The 23,836-nt window shown below is 48.4% G+C and overlaps 1 protein-coding gene and 2 non-coding genes across 8 annotated transcripts; 1 reads left to right on the top strand and 2 right to left on the bottom strand.

The window, feature by feature from the left end:
- Positions 1-3,218: 3,218 nt before the first annotated feature.
- On the top strand, positions 3,219-3,292 carry TRNAI-AAU (transfer RNA isoleucine (anticodon AAU)). Its single transcript has one exon. It is a non-coding gene; the product is annotated as a tRNA-Ile (tRNA).
- A 155-nt stretch (positions 3,293-3,447) lies between these two features.
- TRNAM-CAU (transfer RNA methionine (anticodon CAU)) lies at positions 3,448-3,519 on the bottom strand. The gene has a single exon. It is a non-coding gene; the product is annotated as a tRNA-Met (tRNA).
- A 2,988-nt stretch (positions 3,520-6,507) lies between these two features.
- LOC135314320 (mitotic-spindle organizing protein 2B-like) lies at positions 6,508-20,532 on the bottom strand. Of its 6 annotated transcripts, none has more exons than XR_010373820.1 (6): positions 20,273-20,532; positions 20,051-20,196; positions 18,671-19,976; positions 18,093-18,255; positions 17,911-17,945; positions 6,578-6,801 (listed from the first exon to the last, which is right to left on the bottom strand). XR_010373820.1 is itself a non-coding variant. In XM_064456978.1 (3 exons), exons 1-3 carry the CDS (start codon positions 20,419-20,421, stop codon positions 6,641-6,643), a joined length of 456 nt encoding a protein of 151 aa, XP_064313048.1. In that variant the 5' UTR covers positions 20,422-20,468; the 3' UTR covers positions 6,508-6,640. The 6 variants fall into 6 exon arrangements, 1 of the variants encoding a protein (XP_064313048.1); XR_010373819.1 differs by having other exon boundaries at positions 18,093-18,807; positions 19,096-19,976; XR_010373821.1 differs by having other exon boundaries at positions 19,096-19,976.
- Positions 20,533-23,836: the final 3,304 nt, after the last annotated feature.

Genomic DNA, 23,836 nt, shown 5'->3' with positions numbered 1-23,836 from the left:
CACAGTAGTGTACCCAAAAGACCTCCAGCCATACCAGAAGAGAGTCAGACAACAGATTCCAGGGTCCATGGCCCTGCATCCATTATTCTTCTGGACAGATGAGCATGATACACATCTGGCTGTGTGGGTGGGTGGTTAGATATTCTACTGCATGATGTCACAGAAACACAGAATGATAGAGGTTGGAAGAGGTCATCTTGTCCACCCCCCCACTCAAGCAGGACCACCTAAAGTCAATTGCCCAGGATCATGTCCAGATGATTTTCAAATATCTCCAAGGTGACCCAAACCCTGTCAGAAGTCAGTATCGCTATTTGCAACTCTTTGCAAACCAGTATGAGGAAGAATTACTCCAGAACAGCTCAAAAACATATCTGTGAGGTGTAACTCCAGACCCACTCATACAGTATGGGAACATGGGTATGAAAGAAGACAGTATTTCAGGATGCAACAGTGGAGTGATAAAACACTAGGCACCTCCAGGAAGACTTGCTTTAAAAAGGACTCCTTGAGAACAAGGATTTCCCTGGGCTTTTAGGCTGTGCCATGGGAAGGCACTGCAAGAGGGTGAAGGACTGCTGTTTGGTGGACACTTGGACACTGGAAAGGAGTATATACCTGTTTTCTGCGTCCTTGTCTCTGTGTTGACTGAGCTCTTCCTAATCAGCCTGGCCTCAACAGTGTGAGGGAAAGGAGGGGGTGTGCTAGGAAAAGCCCAACACTGGACAAAAAAAGAAAGCTTAAGAGAACAGAAAACATCTTTCGAGGTGGCTACATAGGTAAGTAGGTGTCAGGATGTGCTGAGTGGCCAGACCATTGAGCAGGGACACGCAGGGAGAAGTTTTAGGTAAGGAATTGGCAGGGGCTTTTGGGGAGGCAATGGGGTGGAGAAGGGAGAATTTACAGGAAAAGCATGGAAATGTGGGAAAATTCCCACATTTTAAATGAGAAATGCAGGCTCTCTCACTTCACCAAATGCTTTTCCATGTTGTGTGTCCATCTTCTGTCAGTCTTGAAAAGCAAAACTTGCAAATATTTGCTATATGGTGACTCAAATCTAAACTGGGTTTAGATTTGCAGAACTTGGATTTAGAGTTGCAGCCGCAACTCCAGCAAGTGGGAGAAGTGTGGAGGAATGGGGAAAGTGGGGAGTTTCCCATGGGGAAGAAGTAGGGCAAGCACTACAGCTCCAAGGGAAAGGTACAGGCAAGGGCTGCAGGAAGAGGCAGGTTCTCCCAGATGCCACAGATGAGCAGACCATACGGACACAGCTTTTGAGACAGACCAACCCTAGAATGAGGGGGGGGGACCCCTGGAGATTTCTGGTCCCATGTCATCCTCAAAGCAGCATCAGCTGTTGGGGTCAGACCACATTATTTTGGGTTTCATACAGCTGGGTCTTGAAAACTTCCAAGGACAGAGGCTGCACAGCCTCCCTGCATGACCTGATCCACTTGTTGACTGTCTTCAAGGTCAAAAAGTATGGCCTTATACACCATCTGCACCTTCTGCAGCAGCCCAGTTCTTGGACTCAGTCATGGCTCAACATGAGGGTTCCCTTTGCCTGACCATGGCCCTGGTACACACCTTACTACCCCCATGGGGCAAGGTACAGGTTCTCACCACACAGGCAGCAAGTGCCCCATAAGCTAGGCTAGCTAGTACCTTGTGCTGGTTTTGGCTGGATTTGAGTTAATTTTCTTCACTGCAGCTGGTATAGTGTTTTGGATTTGGTATAGTGCTGATGGCACACTGATGTTTTAGTTGTTCTTAAGGAGGTACTAGGTGTCCCTTCCAATTCGCTCCCCTATCCTACCATGGGGGAGCAAGTGCGCAGCTGTGTGGGGCTTAGTTGCTGAGTGGGGCTAAACCACAACATACCTCTATCAAGCCCTTGTTGGGTGCTTGGATGACCTCCTTGGGAGATCAAGGCAAAGCATGTGAGAGGTGTGTTGCTGTTGCTTGTCCCAGTGCCCAAGCAGGTGATTTAAGAAAGCAGGACCAGGAACAGAGCTGTGGATTTGAACAGAGCTGCTGACTTTGGTACCAGCACAAGGTCTGACTGGATACTACTAGTCAAGTCCATCAATCCAATCCAACAAGAAGCCTGAAGCAGAGATTGCTACAAGGCAGGGTTGATAGAGTTGGCAATTCTTGGGGACTGTCATCCCAGGACACAAGAAGAGGAAAGGGATTTGGCAAAAGACGTGTGTACCACTGATGTGGCATAACACCAACCCCCAGGAGGTCCATCCCACTTCCTTGTGCCCATTGGAAATGGGCTGTGGGAGGGAAGAGGGAGGATGACAAACTGTCGTTGCCAGAAGCCCACCACAAGGCCAAACAGGTTCTGTGCCAGGTAAGTACGTAGATGAGAGCCACAGCTTCTCCTCCAAAGTGAGGAGCCAAATTGTAGCACTGACAGGTGTCCTTTTGCACCTGAATATTGCTGCCATAGAGCTGGTGTGAATACACAGATACAGTTTGAGTTGGATATGAGATGTGTGATATGCTGAGTAGCCCAGGTCCCAGGCTGTATGTTCTCTTTTGGCTTTGTTCTAAAAATATTTAAATCTCCCAACTGTCAGCAGTTTTGAAAACCAGGCCCCCGAATTTGTGAGAAATGTGTACAAAATACATTCCCCACAGGATACTTCCCTGTTCTCCCAAAATCTTATGCACAGGCAGTCATATTCAACAGGTGAATGTCAGCTCCTACCAGTCAGGCCAAAAAATAGACCACAGATGGGCATTTTCTCTGCTCAGCTTTTGTCTCCAGGAGAGGCTCAAAGCTGTAATCAGCCACACACCACAGTACATTCATTTATAGTCACCCAGTATTAATGTCACCTCACAGGGGATGTACATGCTGCTGAGATGAGGGTACCACCACTGCTTGCCGAGTCCCGGGGGGCTTCCCCCATTGCAGCATCCCCCAGAGCTGGGGTGTGGGCATAGTCCGCCATGAGAGTATCCCCCAGGGCCACAGCGGGGAGGATAGATGAGGACACGTACATAGACATTAAAAAAACCAAACAGCAGCGTGGCGCAGCGGAAGAGCGGTGGGCCCAGAAGAACGATTGATCAAAACCATCCTCTGCTAAATGATTTATCTTCTGCCCACCCCACATCTTTTCCCGAAGGAGGGGTCCCTCTGAAGACTCCTGCGCTGAGCCAGTAGAGGAGTTGAGCACGGCACAGGCGCCCCAAAAACAGGTGGCCGGTTAGCTCAGTCGGTTAGAGCGTGGTGCTAATAACGCCAAGGTCGCGGGTTCGATCCCCGTACGGGCCATGACTTTTCTTTTTTTCTCTCTCTCCTTTCTTTCCCCCATATTCCCACCCGCCGATTTCTCGCCCAGCGCCAGGCGGTGATCGTGGGGGGCGTGCAGAGAAGCAGGAGCAAAAAGACCCAAACCAGGGGAGGAAAACAAAATATAAAACACTCCCTAGCAGAGGATGGTTTCGATCCATCGACCTCTGGGTTATGGGCCCAGCACGCTTCCGCTGCGCCACTCTGCTCCGTCGCACAAACCTCCCGCGCTGCCTGCTTACAGGCACTCCTCCCAGCTTACATTCGTAGGTGTTTCTGTAGTTGTCCTGCCTGTACCACTCAGCCCTGAGAGATGGTCACCTGGGAAAGCTTCGCCCTCTAGTCTCCCCCCACGCTTTCCCTACTCCTTCTTTTGCAGGTTTTTGTTCGTATTCAAGCGCAAACCTCACTGCATGCTACCGCCAACAGTGCCCATTTAAACAGTGAAGAATTGGCAAAAAACAGCTTTGCAGAGAAAGTCAGTTACCTGCTGAAGCACCCTAATAGCATCACAAATTGGATCAAGCAAAATACACAAAATACATCATCATCACCACCACTGTCACAGCTTGCTGCACTGGAGGGGAGACCAAGGTTGCTGTTCATCTGGGAGTTCAGTGCTTCTCAAGCAACCTGGCCTCTGGGGAGGTTTTCCTTCCCCCCCCCCCCCCCCCCTTTGTCTCCCTCTCTTTCCCTTTTTTTCCCCCAGCCCATAAATGTTTATCATTAGAGCCAAAGTATTCCACCAGCTGTAGACAGTGCTAGTAGTTTTTTGTGCCTGTGAGCCTGTACCAGCACCCTTTGTGTAACACCTGTGAGTTGCTCTGTTAGGTGCTATCAAATCCAGCAGCTCAACTTGGCCAAGGGTGCCAGAGCTCCGTGTTCCCAGCACCAGCCAGCAGCAATGCTGAGCTCATATCCCCAGGAGGCACATACACCCAAGCTGGCAGATGGCTAGATAGGTGATAACACAGCCCCTTTCATATCCTTATCCCTCTATTTTCCCACATTTGTGGCTCCCCAAACCACCTTGATGCCTCCTTTTCCCCACCTTTGGTTCCCCCTGCCCCCCAAACAACCTTAAGTCTTGTACAACCCCAAAATGCTCTTGCCTGCATCCCATAACGTGCCACCTCCTGGCCCAAGAATGGCCCTGGGAGCAGCTGGGTTGGGGAACTCTTACACTGAGGAGGTTCCCATGGTTCCTCCACATCTTGTTCCTCTGCTCCTCTTGATTCATGGAGATGAGTATTTAATCACATAACCTAATGTTGTCTTGGGGGTGTGGTGGTAGGGGGACTGCCTGTGCCCCAGCCCTGGGGGATGCTCCTGAAGGGAAGCCTGCCTGCATCCACCAGCCCCGAGGGATGTGCCCATGGAGGATGCCCTGCAAGAGCCACCCCATAGAGACCCTTCCAACAGCAAGTATGCCTTCCCCAACACACCACATCTTTCTGCAACAAAGCCAGGTCTGATCCCTCCCTCTCCCCCCACTACAGCAGTTTTAGGAGGGAACCAGGCAGGAAAGGGGTAGGGACAGGGGCTAACACTGGCCTACCAGCACTGGCCTCTCTTGCCCTGGGTGACCCTGACATCTCCTGTCCCTTCCCACATCCTGTCCTGTCCCTTCCAGAGTGCCCCTTGCACCAGCCTCAGGGGACCCACAGGCCCCAGCACTGCCAGGGCTGCCACCACCTCGACCCCTGGTACCCCAGGACCCTGAGACTGAGGTGGACTGCCCCAGCCCCAAGGCGCTCCACCCCCAGCCAGGCCCCAGCTGCTGCACCTTGATGCAACCCCACAGAAGCATCTTCAGCTCTGTAGGGCCTGAAGAAAACAAGGATGAGGTTGTGAGAGGGGTCAGACATGGGGATGTGGCTCTAAAAGGGGGTGGCAGGGATGCAGGTCTGGCTTGTCCGGATAGAGTATAGAGCTGATCCTTGAATATCAACCTCCTTCCTTGGGGTCCTCTTCCCTCCAGGGACTTTACCCCATAGGACTGTATCAAGCAGATCCGTAAACAGGCTCCCCTGAAGTCCAGCATTGTGATCTTGATTTTTGGCCAGATACCTCCTCTCAGGGCTCTGAACTCCATCTCATGGTCACTGCAGCCAAGACTGCATTTGACCTTCACATCCTTAACAAGCCCTTCCTTGTTGGTGAGTATGAGGTTCAGCACAGCACCTCTCCTTGTTGGCTCCTCTATCACTTGGGTCAGGAAGTTGTCATTGATTGGCTGAAGTCCCCCATGAGGACCAGGGTCTGTGAATGTGAGGCTGCTTCCAGCTGTCTGTAGGCAGGCTCATCCACTTGTTCCTAGCCACATGGCCTACAGTGGACACCCACTACAGTATCACCCATGCTGGGCAGCTCTTCAATCCCAAACCCTAAGCTCTCAGTTGGCTCCTCACCCATTCCAGCTCCAGGTACTCCAGCTGCTGCCTCACATAATGGACAACCGCGCATCCTCACTATCCTAGCCTGTCCATCCTAAAGAGCCTGTGTCCCTCCACTGCAACACTCCAGCCATGTAAGCTGTCCCACCACATCTCCATGATCCCAACAAGACCACCATCATGTGACTGCACATAGATCTCCAGTTCCTCATCTTTATTTCCAATGCTGCATGCTACTCACATGTATCTTACACTAAGCGATTAAGCTGTTCTCTCCCTTACCTGGCATAATCTCATTTAACCTGGCTCATTAGGCAAAGGGTTCTGTAACACTTTATAAATTAATAATCACAGTAGCATCATTAGAAGGTCTAAATGTTGTGTGATTATACTAAGTGATAGGTCAAACTGGTTTTCAGATTAATGTGCTAAAACCCACGTAAGCAGCAGGGCAACCACCAGTTAAAAGCACAAGAACACAACCTGACTGCCTGGCAGGGATTCCAATGCAAGCTACCATTGCTGCAGGGCTCAGTGATACTAATATACAACCTACCTCAGCACTACTCACCTCATAATTCAGCCAACCAGACTTTCTGCTGCTACAACTAGCATGAACGTATCAAAATGGATTTTTGGAAAAGAGGCAGCAAGAAGCGTTGGCTTGTAAGATGAGTCATGACTTCTATGGAGCAACTTGAGCACTATTCCAGGCTTTTCTAAGCTTCACAGCTCTTTCTTTGCCCCAGGTGCATTCAGGTAAGCCCTAGCAGTCTGCATTGCCAAAGGAAGTTCTGGAAATAAGAAACAACAGCTCTGTTCCATGTATTTCAAATCATGTTTGTCATGTTAATACACACAACACAAACAGTTTTAACAAGCACAGTTTATATACATTGTCAAGCATCAAAATACATCAGTTCCATGGCCTTATTTAGGAACTGTTGCCTCCTCCACTGTTCTTTCCAGAAGCTCCTGCTTTCTGCAGCCGGCTGACACTCGGTTGCCGAGGCATCCTCTGGGCAGATGCTTCCCGGCTGCTCCTTTCGGATAGAACCTGGGTCCCGCTGACAGCAGAACTGGTTTTATTTCTCCCTGAATAAACAAACACATACATTAATTTTCAAGTCCCAACCCTACATGTTACCCACACAGCATCTAAGCTGCAAGCGTTCCTTAAAACATCATGCAAAAGGCAAAACTGTATTAGATGTCGCAAATGTATCCAGCATCCAGCACAGAAAGCAAATCTGTGAATTCAGCTCAACAGGTATCAGGACACCAAAACCAAAACAAGTTGCAGTAGGAGCATTCTTAGTTTTCACTAAGGTTAATTTAGAAAGTAACCAGCCACTTTGTTCTTTAAACACCTGCTTTCATTTGGCTCAGGAACACCGGCAGTGCAAACAGCACTTCAAGAAGAGCATGAAGAGCATCTAACACCTCAAGGCTGGGATAAGTGAACCGTTGTGCCAGTATCCACCAGTTTCTGAAGCCTGCAGTCACATTATCAGATCAGAAACCCTTCTGTTCACGTCACTTCTGTGTCTTGATGAGCACGTTTGGATTCCCTATCGTTTTCTGGGGTTCCACAAGCTCCGACTCCTACATAGGACCTACACACAGATTTTCTTACTGCGTTCAGATTATAAGAGTTATCCTTCTGTAGGCTCAGCTGACCATCTCTAAAACACAATGTGACAGCAGAGAGAACCAATGGGCAGAAAGGTAGAAGCTGAGGGAGGCAAAGGGCACGCAGCCCACTCTGCTGGCTTCAGCTAGAGGAGAGAGTGACAGACTAACGTGTGCTGCAAACAAATGACAGCAGGGGGTAAGTGAGGGAGACCAACTTTTCCTCACAATGGAGAGAACTATTTTAGATGAGAAGTAGGACTCACATTTGGAAAGATAACAAAAATGAAAGAAACGTGAGGTGAAAGGCTCACAGCTTTTACTAAAGATAGCAAGCTCCAAGCATCATAAAAAATAGCCACAAGGAGGAAACAAAGCACAGGAATACAGTGAGCTGTAGTTACATGCATGCAATTAAAATGAATAGTGACATTTTTGCAATCATTATCAGAGCAATTTCCAGAACACCAACAGCTACTCCACATGTTGGAGCCTCTATGGGCATGGTTTGGAAATCATCATCTTGGATCATTTGTGCTACAGACAGCGCACAAACTGGAGATATGTCCATTTTACTTACCAGACCGTTCTGTCTCCTTGGAGCGGCTGTCTGAGAACAGGACTCACATCAATACCACAAATTAACACCTTGCAGCACCAGAAAGACAACCCAAGAACTGCCAAATAAAGAGTATGTGGCCCCTTCATATCTGTAAAATTTGACACACTGGGGTGGCAAAACAAATATATTCACTTATCCCAGCCAAGTCAGGTGCTCTTAAAAAAGTCTGTTATTGTAAACCACGCTAGCGATCTGCCAGCAGTTATCAGCTCAAGCCAGCCAACCAGCCTTGCAATCTTTCTTTGTAGCTCAAGCACTTTAAGCAGTTCCACTAATGCAAATATTGTCCATGAAAACAAACAAATTGCACAAAGACAATACATGACCTTCCAGATTTTGAGAGAAAAAATTGGCAGGAACAAAAAGCATTACAGTTCACCATGATGCTTTTAGCAATCCAGAACATCTCTATAGGTGAATGCCCTCCCCTTTCTCACATGCATCTCTCCGGTTAGACTGCAGGTCCTCAACCTGTGTACAACTTTAGCCATATACACACACAGAACAACAGTTCCAGTAAGCGCTACTGGGAGTCAGGCCCTTGACCTTCTGACCTAGCTGAAACAACTTGGGAAGAAAGAATCACTTTATTGAAGAGAAGCTGCACTCAGACAAAGCACATGTCCTCCATCCTCTTTAGTCCCAAAATCACAGTAAGACAAACCAGTTACTTCAACAGCATAAAACACAGCTATATTTTTGGAAGCATCCTATGTAGACTGTGAACCAGTCAAGAACAGCTCATGAAGTGTGTAAGGATGGGCATGGTTTGTGCACTTCTGCCAGTTAAAACACTACCAGAGATAAACAGAGTCAATTAACACAAAGCACAAAGGACGCTGAACATACACAAACTCTCTGTAATTCAAGTACTAAGACTAACAGACAGATTCCACTGATATTTTCCTTGGTGACACAAGATGTCCTTATGTTGGATGTGTCTGGCTGTCGTAGAACAATTGCAGCCCAAATAGTTATGCATGCAAGACTAAAGCCAAAAGAGAGCCTATCCAAATACCTCCCTCCCCACAGATGATGCCAAAAGCAGCAGCTATGCGTTTATCTCGAGAGCCAGACATAGTTTGAAAAGAATGGTATATGCATGCAAGCAGTGGCAGAAGTATCCCCTACCTACCTCTGACTGCTAGACTGCTAGCTCCCCCCATTTGAAAACATCAGTGTCCACTGTGATCAGGCTGCTCACTGGACACATTAATGCTGATCATCTCTGACAAAACCCAAGGCCAGAAGGCTACAGCCACCTCTAGGAGAGGACTACCACCAGGTACTGACACTGGAGTCTGGAGGGTGGCACAGGGCAAGAAGAGAAAGCCTTAAGTAGCAGAGGGAGGAAGAAGCACCTTCTTGTGTCAAGCAGAGAGCAAGTGAAGACTGAACAGATTTAGGAAAGGAACCTCAACCCCAAATATGCTTTCAGAAGTGGAAATCTAAAGCTCTTCTTTCAGTCTCCTCTCTACTCAGCACTGGACAGGCCACACCTCGAATACCACGTCCAGTTTTAGGCCTCTCACTACAAGAAGGACATTGAGTTGCTGAAGTGTGTCCAGAGAAGGGCAACAAAGCTGGTGAAGGGTCTGGAGAGCAGGTCTTACAAGGAGCAGCTGAGGGAACTGGGGTCGTTTAATCTGGAGGAAAGGAAGCTGAGGGGAGACCTTATCACTTTCTACAATTACCTGAAAGGAGGCTGTAGTGAAGTGGGTGTTGGTCTCTTCTCCCAAGTTACTAGCGATAGGATGAGAGGAAATGGCCTCAGGGTTGCAATCCAGTTTAGACTGTATTTTAGGAAAAATTTCTTTACAGAAAGAGTGGTCAGGCATTGGAATAGGCTGCCCAGAAAGGTCGTGGTTTCACCGTCCCCAGAGGTGTTCAAAAACCCGTGTAGATGTGGCACTTCAGGGCATGGTTTAGGAGGCAAGGTGATGTTAGGGTGACAGTTGGACCTGATGATCTGAGATGTCTTTTCCAACCTTTATGATTCTATAATTTTACTCAACCTACTGCTTTCACCAGGGGATCCTTTCCTGCCTCTGAGCAGTAACAGGGACTACAGATTTTCCTCCCGCAGGTAAAATAAATACCTATTGGTACATTTACTTGTAACTCAGTCAGGGATAACAGGGCTGCAACAATCTCAAAATACCCCCTGTAGTGCATATTAATGGTGACTATGGGTTAGAGCAACTTCAAGAATAGATCCAAATTCTTCAAAATCCTGCTTGTTTCTGTTGCACAGTAGGTTTTACACCGGGCACAGTAAACCAAGTGGCCTTTCTAGACAAGCAAAGACTCAGTTTTACATGTGAACCAAAAAAAAAAGCACCCAACAAAAACAACTTGTAAGAGCAGAAGTCTCTCCTTCTTGCAATCACTATGTGTTACTAAAAGGACTGGAAGAGACACCTTTTGTGCAATCACCAGAAGCACGCACAATGATGGGACTCACTTCAAATCTCATCATCTCCTGACCACAGAAAAATCTCAGACACAGCTAGACTTCACTCTCCAAAGCAGTCCCTGTATGTGACCGTATCTCATTATACTCAATCCTTTACCAGACTGCCAGGTTTGCCTGGGGAGTCTTGCTTGTAACCCTATATAAATATCATAAGTAGCTCTCTTCTGCAACACAAACTGGCATTTCTCAGGTCTTCAAAGCTGCCGCCATATCCTTAACAGCTAATACACACGTGGCACATTGGTCTCTCTCCAGAGCCAAAACATCAGCCCTGCTAAAGCAGTGTCCCTGTGAAGACAGAGTAAAGAGGGCAGGTAAGACTGGCAGAATGTCTCTCAATAAACCCAGCTGAATTGTTTTGAAATAGGAAGAAAAAATAAGACAACGGTTTTCCAATGCACCTTCCAAAGCAGCTAACTAAGACCTTAAGTATGCATTGAGCAGAGGGTTCTTATTTCAACACCTGTTTTCTCTTGTAAACACTTATCCAAAGACAAAATAAGTTGAGACCTACAGAGGCCCACAAATCACTATCTCTTCCCCAGCAAGCCTGTCTCTCAAAACAGGTTAGGTATTCAACTGCATTACCAGATGCCACTACAAAAGCAAGCTTAAATTAGCAAGTCCCAGATCCTGATTCAAGATACTGACAAGCCTCCTTAGGTGCTCAAGCATCTCAGTTTAACACATCGGGTAAGAAACCTCTAAATGAGATGTCTGAAGGTGGGTTAAGGCACAGAGCAATTCCCCCCTCCCAGAGAAGAGGTCTGCATAAGTCTGATCAATCTGACAGTCTTTTTCCAAGGCAACTCTCTGAAATAACACTTCATTCTCATCTACACAACAGATGGATTCTCCCTTACTCTAGTATCTATGTTACCGTAGGAGGCTGCCAACTTAACCACCCATTGTGTGTTTAGTTTACCAAAGACAAGGTTTTCATTCATCTCTTCCACTCTTTTGAGAGATGGCTTCCTCCAACACTGCTCAGCAGAGCCACAGGAGCTCCTCTCCCATCCACTGATCAGCATGAAACACACCAGCTTTTTCCTAGAAATCCTCCTGTGTTCCTGGTTGCTCCTTATTTTACCAGTTTTGACCACCACACTTGGTATAGTCTCATTTCCTCCTCTTTTCTTGCACAAAGATTACAGAAAGAGAAGATAGAGAAGAGGTCCCTCGAGTCTATATTTATAACATTTTCCAAGCATTTCTTTGGTTGGTTAGGGGTGAGGAATTAATTGGTTGCCACTCACAAACTCACATCTTCATTGCTTTACCACAAAGCCACACATGATGAGTCTAGCATTTACAGTGTTCCTCTAAATCCCTTTTCTTTCTGTCAGTTCTTGCCTTGCAGAGCATAAAAAAAAAAGCTTGAAAATCACTGTCGTGGTTTAGCGGCAGCTCAGCCCCACACAGCCGCTCGCTCACTCCCCACCGGTGTGATGGGGGAGAGAATCAGGAGGGTAACGCTCGTGGGTTAAGAATAGTTTAATAATTAAAATTTTAAAAAAAAGTCAATGGAAAGGAAAACAATAAGAGGCGCGAAACCCGGGGGGTTGGAAGGGGGGGAGGGGAACGAACCGCCGAAACAAACCGCACGCGCCGCAGCCGCCCGCCGACCCGCCCCCCCGAGCCGCAACTGCCCCCCCTCAGGATACTGGTCCTGGCGTCATGTGGTATGGATTGAACCTGCCATTGGCCAGTTGGGGTCAGCCGCCCCCGCCGTGGCCCCGCCCCTCCCAGCCAGAGCGCGGGAAGCTGGAAAGGTACCCGACCCCCCACAGTGAAGAGAATTAACCCCTTCTCAGCCAAAACCAGCACAATCACCCTGAAAAGACATACGAAAAAAATGATCCTAGAGCAGTGTTTAGCTCAACTACCCAGCAGAGAAGCCACCTCACAGCCTCAGGTAAACGTGCAAGCCTTCTGCAGGGAAAGTGTGACCGGAGAGAGACCTAGGCTGGCCATAGATCAGTCCTCTCTGCTATCTGCTCACTGTGACAGCGCTGCCAAATCCACCCAAGTCCTGGTTTTAGCCATCCATCCGCATTAACTTGCCCATCCACATCCATCACACCTACAGTATATATAAAAACATTGCACAGAACCACCCAGGCTACTGAAGGGATCCCAGTACCTTCAGGGAATACATCTGCATGCAGTGTTTTCCTCTAGAACTGTGGCCTGTTCAAAAGCCACCAGCTTCTCCTACGGACACAGCCACATACTGGTAGCTAAATAATCTGGCAAGTTTGCAACAGGTTCCCACCATATGCACAGTACTGCAAAGAACATAGCACACTGAAAATAAGACGACTATGGAAGAAGCATACGCCTTTCAGATAATACATTTTTTCCCCTTAAAAAAGTTACTCTGACAAGAGGAAGTCTTAAATAGATTCCTTCCCAAAAGACAGTACTGCAGGATGCATCACAGCATAAAGTACGGCTTTTTCCTCATTCAGAAGGTAAACATTCCATAAAATAACAAGTATGTTTCAACTTCAGTTTTCAAAGTACATTACCCAGAGCAAAATACATTTTCATGGGAACAATGAAGCCACCTATTCTTTGGAGACCACCTCCACATCAAGTTTTTAGCATTCCAACCTGGACTTTTTGCAAGTTATTCCTGGGATAAGGAAAAAGAAATAAAAGCTGTTTGTCCACTGTTTCTGCTGAAGTAGAAAAAACCACTTCACTACCCATCACCTGTATTTTTGAGAGTATTGAAATTTATTATAAACTCCTGGGAGAGAAAAGGAGCTGGAACTTTCAACCAAGGGACTTTCAACCATCCAAGAAAGCACAGTACAGCTGAGAAATGCAAATTCCTTGTAAAATAGCTGACATCGGCACCTGCAATCCAGAAATACTTTATCATAATTTCTGTACCACAAGGTGAACAAGGCCTATAAATTGAAACTATTCAGTTGCTGATGGACTAAAATGCCTACAATACAGAAAAGTTAAAATTTAAAAAAAAAGCATTTTGGGATGGGAAACTGGTGGGAAGGGGGAAGGAAAGCAACAACTCCACATCAGGAATGCTCTGAACATAAAACTTCTTGCCCTGTGTAATTACCATGTCCATCATTTCACAAAACAAGAATAAAGGCCTCTAATTCAAAAGGCTTGAACTCTACTGCTTATGGCAGAAAGTTAGAGGGAATGATAGGTGCAGGACAGAGATCTGGAAGGCAATCTAACTGCTCCTTACTGAATTTAGGAAACCAACTTATTGGAGTGGTGTTGATGAAGTACTAAAAAAATAAACTGGGTATGCGTGAAGCAACTACATTAAAAAAAAACCATGATCAGGATTGTATTAGTACTTTGATCAGTTATGTAAGTCATCTATAGATCACTCCACAGATTTTTATTTTTTTTTCCCCCCAGGGAAGACATACAGACCATGAAGTGTCAAAGTACAACATTTACTGGTGCATGGCACAATTTGCATTGCTGTCAGTTAGATCCCATGGATATATTTAATCTACAATTAAGGCATGATAGCCAGTATAACCAACAGGAAAATTCACTGTAAAACAGATTAAATACACTTAAGAGAAATTCTTAGCATCTCTGGGGGGATTCCCTGCAACACACCCAAGCTCCACATAGCATCATCCTGGTCAGCTACCTCATCTCCTTAATATAGAAGACTGCATTACAAATCCTGCAACCAGATGAACACTGAGATAATGTGAGGTTGAGTAAGTCAAGGGTGAGTGTAAGAGAAGTGCAAAGCAGCAACATAGCCAGCCAGCAGTACCCAAGAGGAATACCAGTCACTGTGGGTCCTTGCAGCAACAGTCATCATCCCAAAAGGGTGTCCGCAAAGACAGACAACCCAGACAGTGCAAGAAATAAGTGAGAAAAACAGATAACTAGGGAATGCTACAAAACACAAGGATGGCAAGAGGAAGACATAGGGGAGGACAAAGTTGGCAACAAGACGCACAGTAGGGGGGGATATTTAGGAAGTAATTAAACAGCAGGACTTAGAAGGGACCTTCATCGTATCTAAGTTTTTACCCAGGAAGAAGGTAGTTACAAATTCATGGGCAGAAAAGGAACTTATGATTCTCAAAAGCATATTTTTCCATGCAGACATGGAAAACACCCCCTGAACCTTTCACCAAACCCATGACTGGTGGTGGGCTCAGTGGGATTTCCAACCAGTGCCTAAGTGCAACAGAGTTTCATGGGGTAGGAAAGCATTCTGCCCCCTGCGATACAAGATAGGAGGCTGCAATGGTTCCTTGGAGCCTTAAAATCCATAAACCAGGTGATAGGTCCACAATGGAGACAAGATTTTGAAAAGCATGCTCATGTTAACAATGCATTTAGTAGGTGGGGCAAAGCTCTAGGAAGTAACTTTATGAAAGACACTTGGGCTGGGAAAGTGGGGAATGTGGAAAAACAAGTTGGAATGCAAAGAGTGAGAGAGGTATCAAAGAATATTAATCAACCTAGAAAAAAAGAAGAGCAGGGCATTGACACATGCATGTCAATGGAGAGGTAGAAAACTACAGGGAAACCACCAGCTGCTTGAGGGTTGGCTGATGGGAACAGAAAACATGGGAATAATACATAAGAAAAAGGCATATTAAAATACACAAAGATAAACTATACACATACCTATTATAGGCCAAAACCAATACCACTGTTCTAACAGATATGCGCATCTCCTCCTTACACACATAGAAAGAAATTGCACAGATATCCTCTGTCTTTAAAATCAGCTCTTTTCCTCCCAAATGAATAACTTGAGGAATCATCTCAATAACTTGCATGAAGTTGTGTCTAGCTAAATATGCCAGACAAATGCTCCAACACTCAAACACAGTAATTCTGAGCCAGCTATCACAAATTCAGTTACCAGCAAACACAGCTCCATGAAGAACACCATGGCTATATTCTATGGGAAAATGCAAAATAAAGTCATTCATATTAGACTCCCTGTTTCTCTAGCTGTAAAAAGGCTGAAATAACTACCAGGGGTACACACACCACACCTCTGCCCACAACCCCTGCCCACAGTGTTCAGAAACACTATAACTATCTTTTTTAATCTGCTTTAAAAAACCTCCCTGCACCATGATGGGCTGAGAAGCCTAAGCCACTATCTCATTGTTACCAATAAAACTCAGAGCAGTCTTGGTCAATCTTCAGTGAGACCTGGATTACTTCAGCCACTTGTCTGTCTTCTGACAAAGGAGGAAGCACAGGAGAAAAAGCAGATACGCAGAGCTGAAGGACACAGAGCAAAGCAGCTTGGCAAGCTTATATAGGACAATCACTGTTCTTTGTATCAGCATGAGGAGCTCTGGCTTTATCAGCAGACACAAGTCCCAGCTGTGCAGAGGAAGGATCTCCCATCTCCAAATGCCTGTTCCTGCATGGACGCCGCACCATCCTCCTCTTAAACGGAAGCAGCATCTTCCAACAACAGATAGCAGAGCCAACAGCAGATACAGCTTTGGTTCCCCTTTCCCGCAGCAGCTCCTAAAGGGAAAGGAGGCAAGGCAAGCCAAACGCTTCTGCAGAACAGATCCAGCCCAGAGGACACCCCCAGTCACCATATTAACACTTACCCAACTCCTGAACGATGGACTTAGACTGTGCCCAAAACTAGAAAGCTCAGTGAACGAGGAGGGATCCCCCCTCCTCTTCAATTTGAGCCAGCTGGTTGTTTCTCCAATTAGAGAAAATTACTCTGCTGAAGATATGCTGATTTTAATAGGATCTTTATTTCAGCAACACACTTTCCCTCAAGGGCTATAGTAAAACAAGCTCCTATCTCTAGCTACAGATAGTTCAAATCCTAATTCAGCCTAAGGCAGTCCAGCAAAACACAGACAAGACTGGCAGTGATGGCCCAGTTCTGCGTTGGATCATTACCAATTCCCATGAATTGAGATTGCTCTCTGGATGCCTGTTTGTTTTCATGACCTTCAACCAGGAGTCTACACATCTTCCTCAGACACTCCAGGCACATCACTCCAAGTGCCTAGATGGACCTGTGGAGTCAGACATAAGCTAGCCAAACTTTGCACAAAGCTGCAATTAAAGCCACAGAAGCTTGGTCACTTGCACTTGATGCCCATCTTAGGTCAGGCTGGGCATTGAGCTAACACAGACCCTCCTTGGACTGAACCACAGCAAGTTCAGACATCTGCCTTCCATGTGAGAGGCTACAGAAACATATCCTCTCAAGGAGAGCTGGAAAAAAATGCATCCTCTTCTCAACGTTAATGAGTTCTTACCAGTACTTAGTATACTCACAAAATGAAGACTGAGGACTAAGGTGGTGATAAGCTGCCACTGAGCTTAAGCTGTGCTCAAAGAATTTTCTGATAGAGTTAGCTTTTCAATAGTGATTTTATTCACAAAGGAATTTACTGCTGCCTAACATCAGTGGATGCTGGGTGACAGCAAAGTCACTCGGGCTGACAGAAACTAAAAAGAGAAGTTTTCATTGAAAGTGAGATATGACTCTAATTTAACACAAGCTTCCAGAAAAAAAAAAAAAAAAACCAAAAAACATAACCAGCACAGCTGGGACGACCAAACCTTTTGACAAGGCATGAGGTGCTGCCCATCAGAATTTGGTCAGGACTGTGATGAGAGAGAGGAGGCCAAAGCACCCCTGTCATCCCTACTGAGCACCCACTTGCAAAGAGAGGAAATCAAGTTCTGCATTTAATGTTTTACCACATGTCTGCACTGAATCTGTGGCCTGACGGGCACGATCCTCCTGTAACAGTAAGCTGCATATGATCCAGTGAAATCAGTGCCTCAACTAGCCCCAAAGACATATTTTAGCCTTGTGAAATAAAGCAACAACAGGAAACACTGGAGACCCTATTGATACTGTGGACATTTACCACAAGCAGCACAGAGCTAAGACCATCTTTCTCTGAACTTCAATACACTTTGCCCTCTGTTCGGAGGGCATGTCACAGTGCACCTGAGCATACCAACAAGTCGATTTTAAAGGGAAACTACAGAGAAGAAAGTCTGGCTGGAGACACTAGGAGTGCAGTCTGACCCAGGCACCAACTTGGACTAGGATATGCTCTGCTAAAGATGCCAAATAAGCATCCTGGATGGATGCAGGCACAACCTAATTAAGCTCCTAAGACAGACACTAGTTCCTGGAATCTCACAGGCTCTCTAAGGTGCCTACAGCACCCCAAGCTGGTAGGAGGCAGTGGTTAAGGGCATATCAACTCTGCCCTAGGGTTTCTGGCTTTTCTTCTTGAGGAATTTAATGCTGATTGACAAAAAAGTTGCCATCTGTTTCAAATCCGAGCTGGCCTACTGCTAGGCAAAACTAGCCCATGGCAGTGGCCCAGTGCTAGAAAAAACCTCATTTTTACAGGAAGTGCTATAGAAACAGCATACATGGGAGAACAAAAACTAATCCAGATTAACAGACAGACAGGAACAAAAACCTTACCAAGATTCCATCATAGTTTGAGTGGCCCATCACACCTAAAGCACCAACAAAGGAGGAGAAGAAGAAAGAGCAAAATTTAACTGCATCTTTTGTTCAAAGTCACTCCTCTTTTGAGATGTTTCATCTCAACGTGCTACCAGAATAGCACGCTGGTTCTTACTTAAAATATCCAAGTGCTGTACCTCTCTCATTTTGCTCAGGAAAAAGCAGTCAGCTGGGTATCTTCTTTTTCCCCTGTGCATCTTTAGAGTCACTTCTCAATCACAGGTAAAGCTGTTCTCTTTACCGCAACCAACTTCTCTGCAGGAAATTCTTAATCAACAGCATCTCTTGAGAAAGAGGAACCTGTTCACAGTGAAGCCCATGGAGTTCCGGCCACTTTATCTGCACACTCTAATCCCATTTGGGCTTTAGCAAACTTCCTCAGAGTCTCCGCACAACCACCCACAGCTGCTCAAATGAAGTGATTCTCACCCATTTACCATGTGGGAATCCACACCAGGAGCAGCAGGCTCTGCTGTGAAGGTGCCTCAGATTGTGGCATAATCAACCTTACCCTAAAACTGACTGCTTACAGCAGGTCAAATGAATCTTGCCTTTCAACTTCACTTTCTGTAGGACCTACCACCAGATTTGCAAGCATAGCCATGAGATGCAACACTCCGTACCACCAAGGCAGCCTCAGCAGTAAGGCTAGACTAAGTGATAGTACACTACCACGACAGGGAAACCTTACTTTCCCCCACCCTGCTCCCATTACCTATGTCGACAAAGCTTTTCTTTCTTGCCCCATTCTCTGTGTTCCCAGCACAATCCTTGCTGACAGTGACTTCTCAAGTTTTGACTCAAAATTCATCATGGGTCAACAAAGACCCATTAGCTACAACATTTTCCACCCTGAAACAGAGAGAGGAAGGGAGAAAAGGAGACAACAACACAATTTTGACTTGACCTCAGCCATTTCTATGCTCCCACTGGGTGAATAAGCGCACCCACATTACTGGGAGGGCAGAACACAGAAAGCCAAGCTTTTCGTGTGCAATTTTGTTCTTGGCAACCACAGACAACGATCACAAAACCTTGCTGTTTTGGCCACTGCCCCTTTCTACTATATTTTTGAGCACGAGAGAAACGAGTGCCTTTTCACAGTGAATTCAAGCTTAACAGTGGACTTATTTTAGTTACCTCTTTTTAAAACTTTTGGAAGTAATCCACGTAGGTTGTGAGCAACCAGCCAAAAGTCATGTCAGGAAGTTCGAGGAGTAAGTAAAAGTTTTATTAGAACTAGTTTGGAAGAAAAAAGAAATTTAAAATATATATGTGGCACAGCTTCAGGGCTACATTTGTTACTGTCCACTAAGATTAGAGCAGTAACGAAAGATAACGACATTTAAAAGCAGTCATTATTTTAGCCAAAAATCCCATACAGCCTCCCATTTCACATTCTCACCTAAATACCATCCACTGGGCATGGAAACTGCTACCACCATACATGGGGATGGAGCAGAGGAAGCATTGCAGCTCCCCTCATTTCCCAGCCATTCCTAATGTACCAGAAATTTCACTTTTTTTTTTGTTAGATACAAGTGAAACAGCACTGTGTAATACTGTGTATTAAGGATTTGTGGGTTTTTTTTGTTGTGGGGTTTTTTTTTTTTTTGTTAAAGGCTTGGAGAGCAGAGCCAGGGGGCTACAAAGTCTATCACAAGTGACCACAGGGACCTCCCCCTCGCGACACCCGGCCCCCCACACTGCCTAAGAAGAATAAAAATGAAGAAAAAAGGAGGTGCTGGCAGCAGACGGGGGCGCGGGTGGCCCAGGCTCTCTCCCCCAGGCTCACACCGAGCGAGCCCCCCGGGGGCCGGCCGAGCCCCTCCTCGGGCCCGGCCGCCCCCTCCCCGCAGCGGAGCGAGAGGGGCGGCCAGCAGGGGGCGCGGGGAGGCGGCGGGGCAGCGGGCCGGCGGCGGGGAAGGCCCGGGAGGACGGCGGGCGGCTCCCGAGCCGCGGCGGCCGCAGGGCGGAGGCGGTGGGGAGCGGGCCGGACACCCGGCCGTCCTCAGGGGACTCTGCGCGGGGAGACACAGGGATTAGGGCCCGCCGCCGGCCCGCCGCCCACCGCCCGCCCCTGTACGCCGCCTACCTCGGGTGTCGGCGGGGAGCGGCGCCGGCGCGGCGGGGGGGCCGCCCTCGGGTCCCGGCGGCAGCCGCTGCCCGGCGCACATGGACTTGAGCACCTGGAAGACGGCGAGCGGAGCCACGTTCATGCGCAGCAGGTCCAGCAGCACCCTGCGGGAACACCTGTCAGCGGTGCGGCCGGCTCCGGCGGCTCCGGTAGCACCGGCGCACCCTCCCCGCCGCTCACCGGAACACCTCCGGGTCCAACCCGCTGCCCGCCGCCTGCGCCAGCTCGAACAGCTCCGTCTCCTCCGCGCTCAACAGCTGCTTCCGCCGCAGCCGCGCCTCCGCCATAGCAGCCGCCGCCATCCCCGCCGCCGCTACCGCCTCCGACATGGCAACGCTCCGCCCCCCTCCGGCCCGGCACCGCCCCCTCGCGGCAGCATCACCATGGGCGCTCCCGCCGCCGCGGCAAGGCCTAGTTCCGGGCGCGGCGGGCTCCGTCCCGGCCAGGCCCGACTCTTCCCGCCCGGGCCCGGCAGGCGGCAGCCGCGCTCCAGCCGCAGCGAGACCTGCCCGGAGGTGTGGGGGGTACTCGGCGGGGCACCCGGGCCTTTTCTACTCTCACCCTCCCGCCCCGCCGAGGGCTCCCCTGCTGCCCCCGGGCAGGCCTCCTGCGCCCCAGGCCCGTAAAGCGGGACTCGCGGTGATTTCTGGGGTGCCTTCCCCGGGCTGCCCTTCGAAGGCATTGTGGGCTGCCTTGTCGTGTGCCTCATCAAAGCTTCTATGACTTCTGTACTGGGACATGCCCTTAACCCACTGGAAGGTGCCTCTCAGTGGCCTCCCTTACCTCTCCTATTAGTTAAGCCAAGCTCCTTTCTCAAGGCTTTCTTCATTGCTGGTGGACACCTGCCGCAGACCCCCAAACTCAGGGGGTCTTCACAGCTACATGTGACGCTGTGGCTCCCCCACCAACCCTACCCAGCTTCTTTTCTGCAAGCTGTCTCATTTTTGTCTGAGCGAGACTGTGGTGGTTCTTTACTCCTACAGGAACAGACATGCTGAGTATATGGTGGGGGAGACCACATCGAGGATCATGAGCTTATCTACCTGTCCATGGACAGGTGAACATGTAGGCAGCAAACAAAGACACCCCTACCCCGTCACTGGATTTCTTCTTGCATTTTTGCATTTTTCCTACTGGAAGACAGAAATAGCTGGTTGTCCTCTTTGCCATGGTCATCTGGTGATTCTTCCTTGTGCGACCATGTCCCCAAAGTGATTTGGATCCTGTATTGCGGGGGCTAACTCTGGATGCTGGTTTTAATCTCCTGTCTCTGGACAGGGGTAGGAAAGGGGGCTAATGAGAGGCAACGGGAGTGCTTGGGGCTGCAGGCAGTGCAGCAAATTTGGGTGCAGAGAAGCCATATATGCCAGCTGCCCTGTGGAGCTACACAGAGATAATCATCTGTGTCTACATACCCAACTGTCCACCTCTGCCAGGCTGCAGCATCTCTAATGCGCTTCAGTTCCCAAGCCGGCAGAAAGCATCTGGCATTGCATGTGGAAGAAAATTGAAAATTTGGGTCTTGCGTTGCACTGTGGCAAGGAGGCATCAAGCTGAGATTGAAATTCTTCTATCTAAATGGAAATGAGCAGCACCTCTGCCACAGGGGAAAGGATCACCTGTCCCCAGTCCCCAGTCCTGGCACATACAGAGACCGCACACAGACCAGCTGTACTGCTGAACGGATGATAGCAGAGCTGGGCAGGCACAAAACAGGGATGCCCCCACTTCCAGCACCACCATGAGAGACCCTGTCACATCCCTGCATCAATCCATGGGAGACAGATGCTCTCACTCCATGACCTGAGCAACCTGCAAGCGTGCCAAAATTATCACCCGCCACTGGGTGACCCAACCTTGCGTCCTGATGGGCGTTTGGCCTCGCTAACAGGCAGCCATTTACTGCAGCTGCTAAGATGGGAATGAGATGTATGATGATAAAAGAAGAATCTTGCTGCTAATGACCCTGAGCAGGACCAGCCCAGCAGGTACAATTATCACAGTGCTGATAAAGGGAGCAGCTGCTGCCAGCACGAATTACCATGCTGTTTGTGGCGCTGGCAGTGCCAAAGCCACAAAGCCTGGTGTTGCCATGAATGATGGACTTCCAGAGGGACACTCAGCCGAGCCCCTGCTCAGCAGTGTGGGGTCTGCGATGCAGAGGCGGCGGAGCAACAACCCTGTGCTTGCTCTCTTGCCTGCCCTGGTGTATAATGTGTTGCTTCCTTTGGGACTGGCTGAAAGTCAAACACAAGGGCAAGAACCCTCACCACATGGGTGATGCACTCTCCAGCCCTTCCTAGTCCCACCTGGACCACTTCCCCCAGCCCATGGCTTCTGGGAGCTCAGCCAGACGTCACAGCAGAGAGGGCAAGATGCATTTTAGCTCAGCCCCTCTCTGGGAAAGAAGAAAACCAGGAACCACCTTCCCTACAACAAACTGGAGAAGTCTCAGCTTGTACCTCCTCCTTCCCAGCCCCAGCCAGCTCCAGCTGGCAGCTATCCCTGCATGCTCTGGTCACCAGTATCACAAACAGGGCTGGAGACCTTGCCAGGGCAAGGAATGGGACACCCTGCCTCTCCCGTGCTTGCTTCACAGGTTGCTGTAGGTCCATCGGTGTGGGTCATGCCTTCCTCACCTTTCTTGGTGTAGGCCTGGATGGGCACATTCTGCAACTTCTTTGAGTGACAACAGTCTCATCTGGACTGAATGGTCCCTTCTGCCCTCTGAAACATTTCTGGGGTCTCTGATAGCCCAGTTTTCCCCTTTTGCTCTCCCAAGCCAACAGGTCAGTAGAGGAAGCCATTGGGATCCCATAAACATCCCCTGAAAAGACCTCAGTTACTGGAGCTGCAATGTGGGGAGTGCCTGGGACTCTGCCTTAAATGGCATCCGGCAGGACACCAGGTCTTGCTGCCCACCACAGACACCCTCCATTACATCTGGCAGGACTTTAACACCTAGTCACCACACAGCTCACAGTTTCCAGAGCAGGAGACGAGCCAGGACAGCCCGGGATGGTGGTGCCAAGCTGCATCTTAGCTCTTGTAAGACAGAAGAGGGGCAGAGCAGATGGGGGTAGAGGAGGCTTGGACAGCCTGTGTATGCAGAAGGAAAAGGGAATTAGGTGCAGCACAGAGCCCAGAGTCTTTACCATAAATTACCAGCTAGAGCTGGGGGGTTGCTCAGAGGTTGGGACATGATGATAGTGCCTTGCACACATGCAGAAAGCACCACTGTGATGTGCCTGCCCAGGGGCCACAAGGCACATGCATGGGAAAGCAGCTAAAACATGTGCAATGAATTAGGATGTTGTGAGCACATGGAGGCCACACTACACCGCGTGAAGTGCCCACCCATTGCACACACAGTAAATCCGAGACTGCCGCATGCACAAGGGGCAAATCAGGCAGACTGTTCCCCCTGGAGAGGGGCAGTGGCATGTGTAAGCAGTGACTGAAGGCTATCTACACAGAGGCAAAGAGATGCAACAACCTTCCCTGTAAATCAGGACACGCCGTGCATGGTCAGAGAGCACACTGAGCACAGGCATTAAAACCAGACGTGCTGTGAATTTGTGGAGAGGTAACACTTAATGTGTGCAGTAAATCAGAATACACTGTGCATGCGCAGAGAACCTGTAATGCTGCATACGGGCAGTAAATCACAGTGCACTGCACATACACAGCAAGGCTACTCCATACAGGAACAGTGAGAGAGGACACACATGCACAGAGAGCCCA

Source organism: Phalacrocorax carbo, chromosome 7 (assembly GCF_963921805.1).
Source record: "Phalacrocorax carbo chromosome 7, bPhaCar2.1, whole genome shotgun sequence".
In the NCBI taxonomy this organism is placed as follows: Eukaryota; Metazoa; Chordata; class Aves; order Suliformes; family Phalacrocoracidae; genus Phalacrocorax; species Phalacrocorax carbo.
The sequence above is the reverse complement of the archived record's forward strand: the minus strand, read 5'-3'. Positions and strand labels throughout refer to the sequence as shown.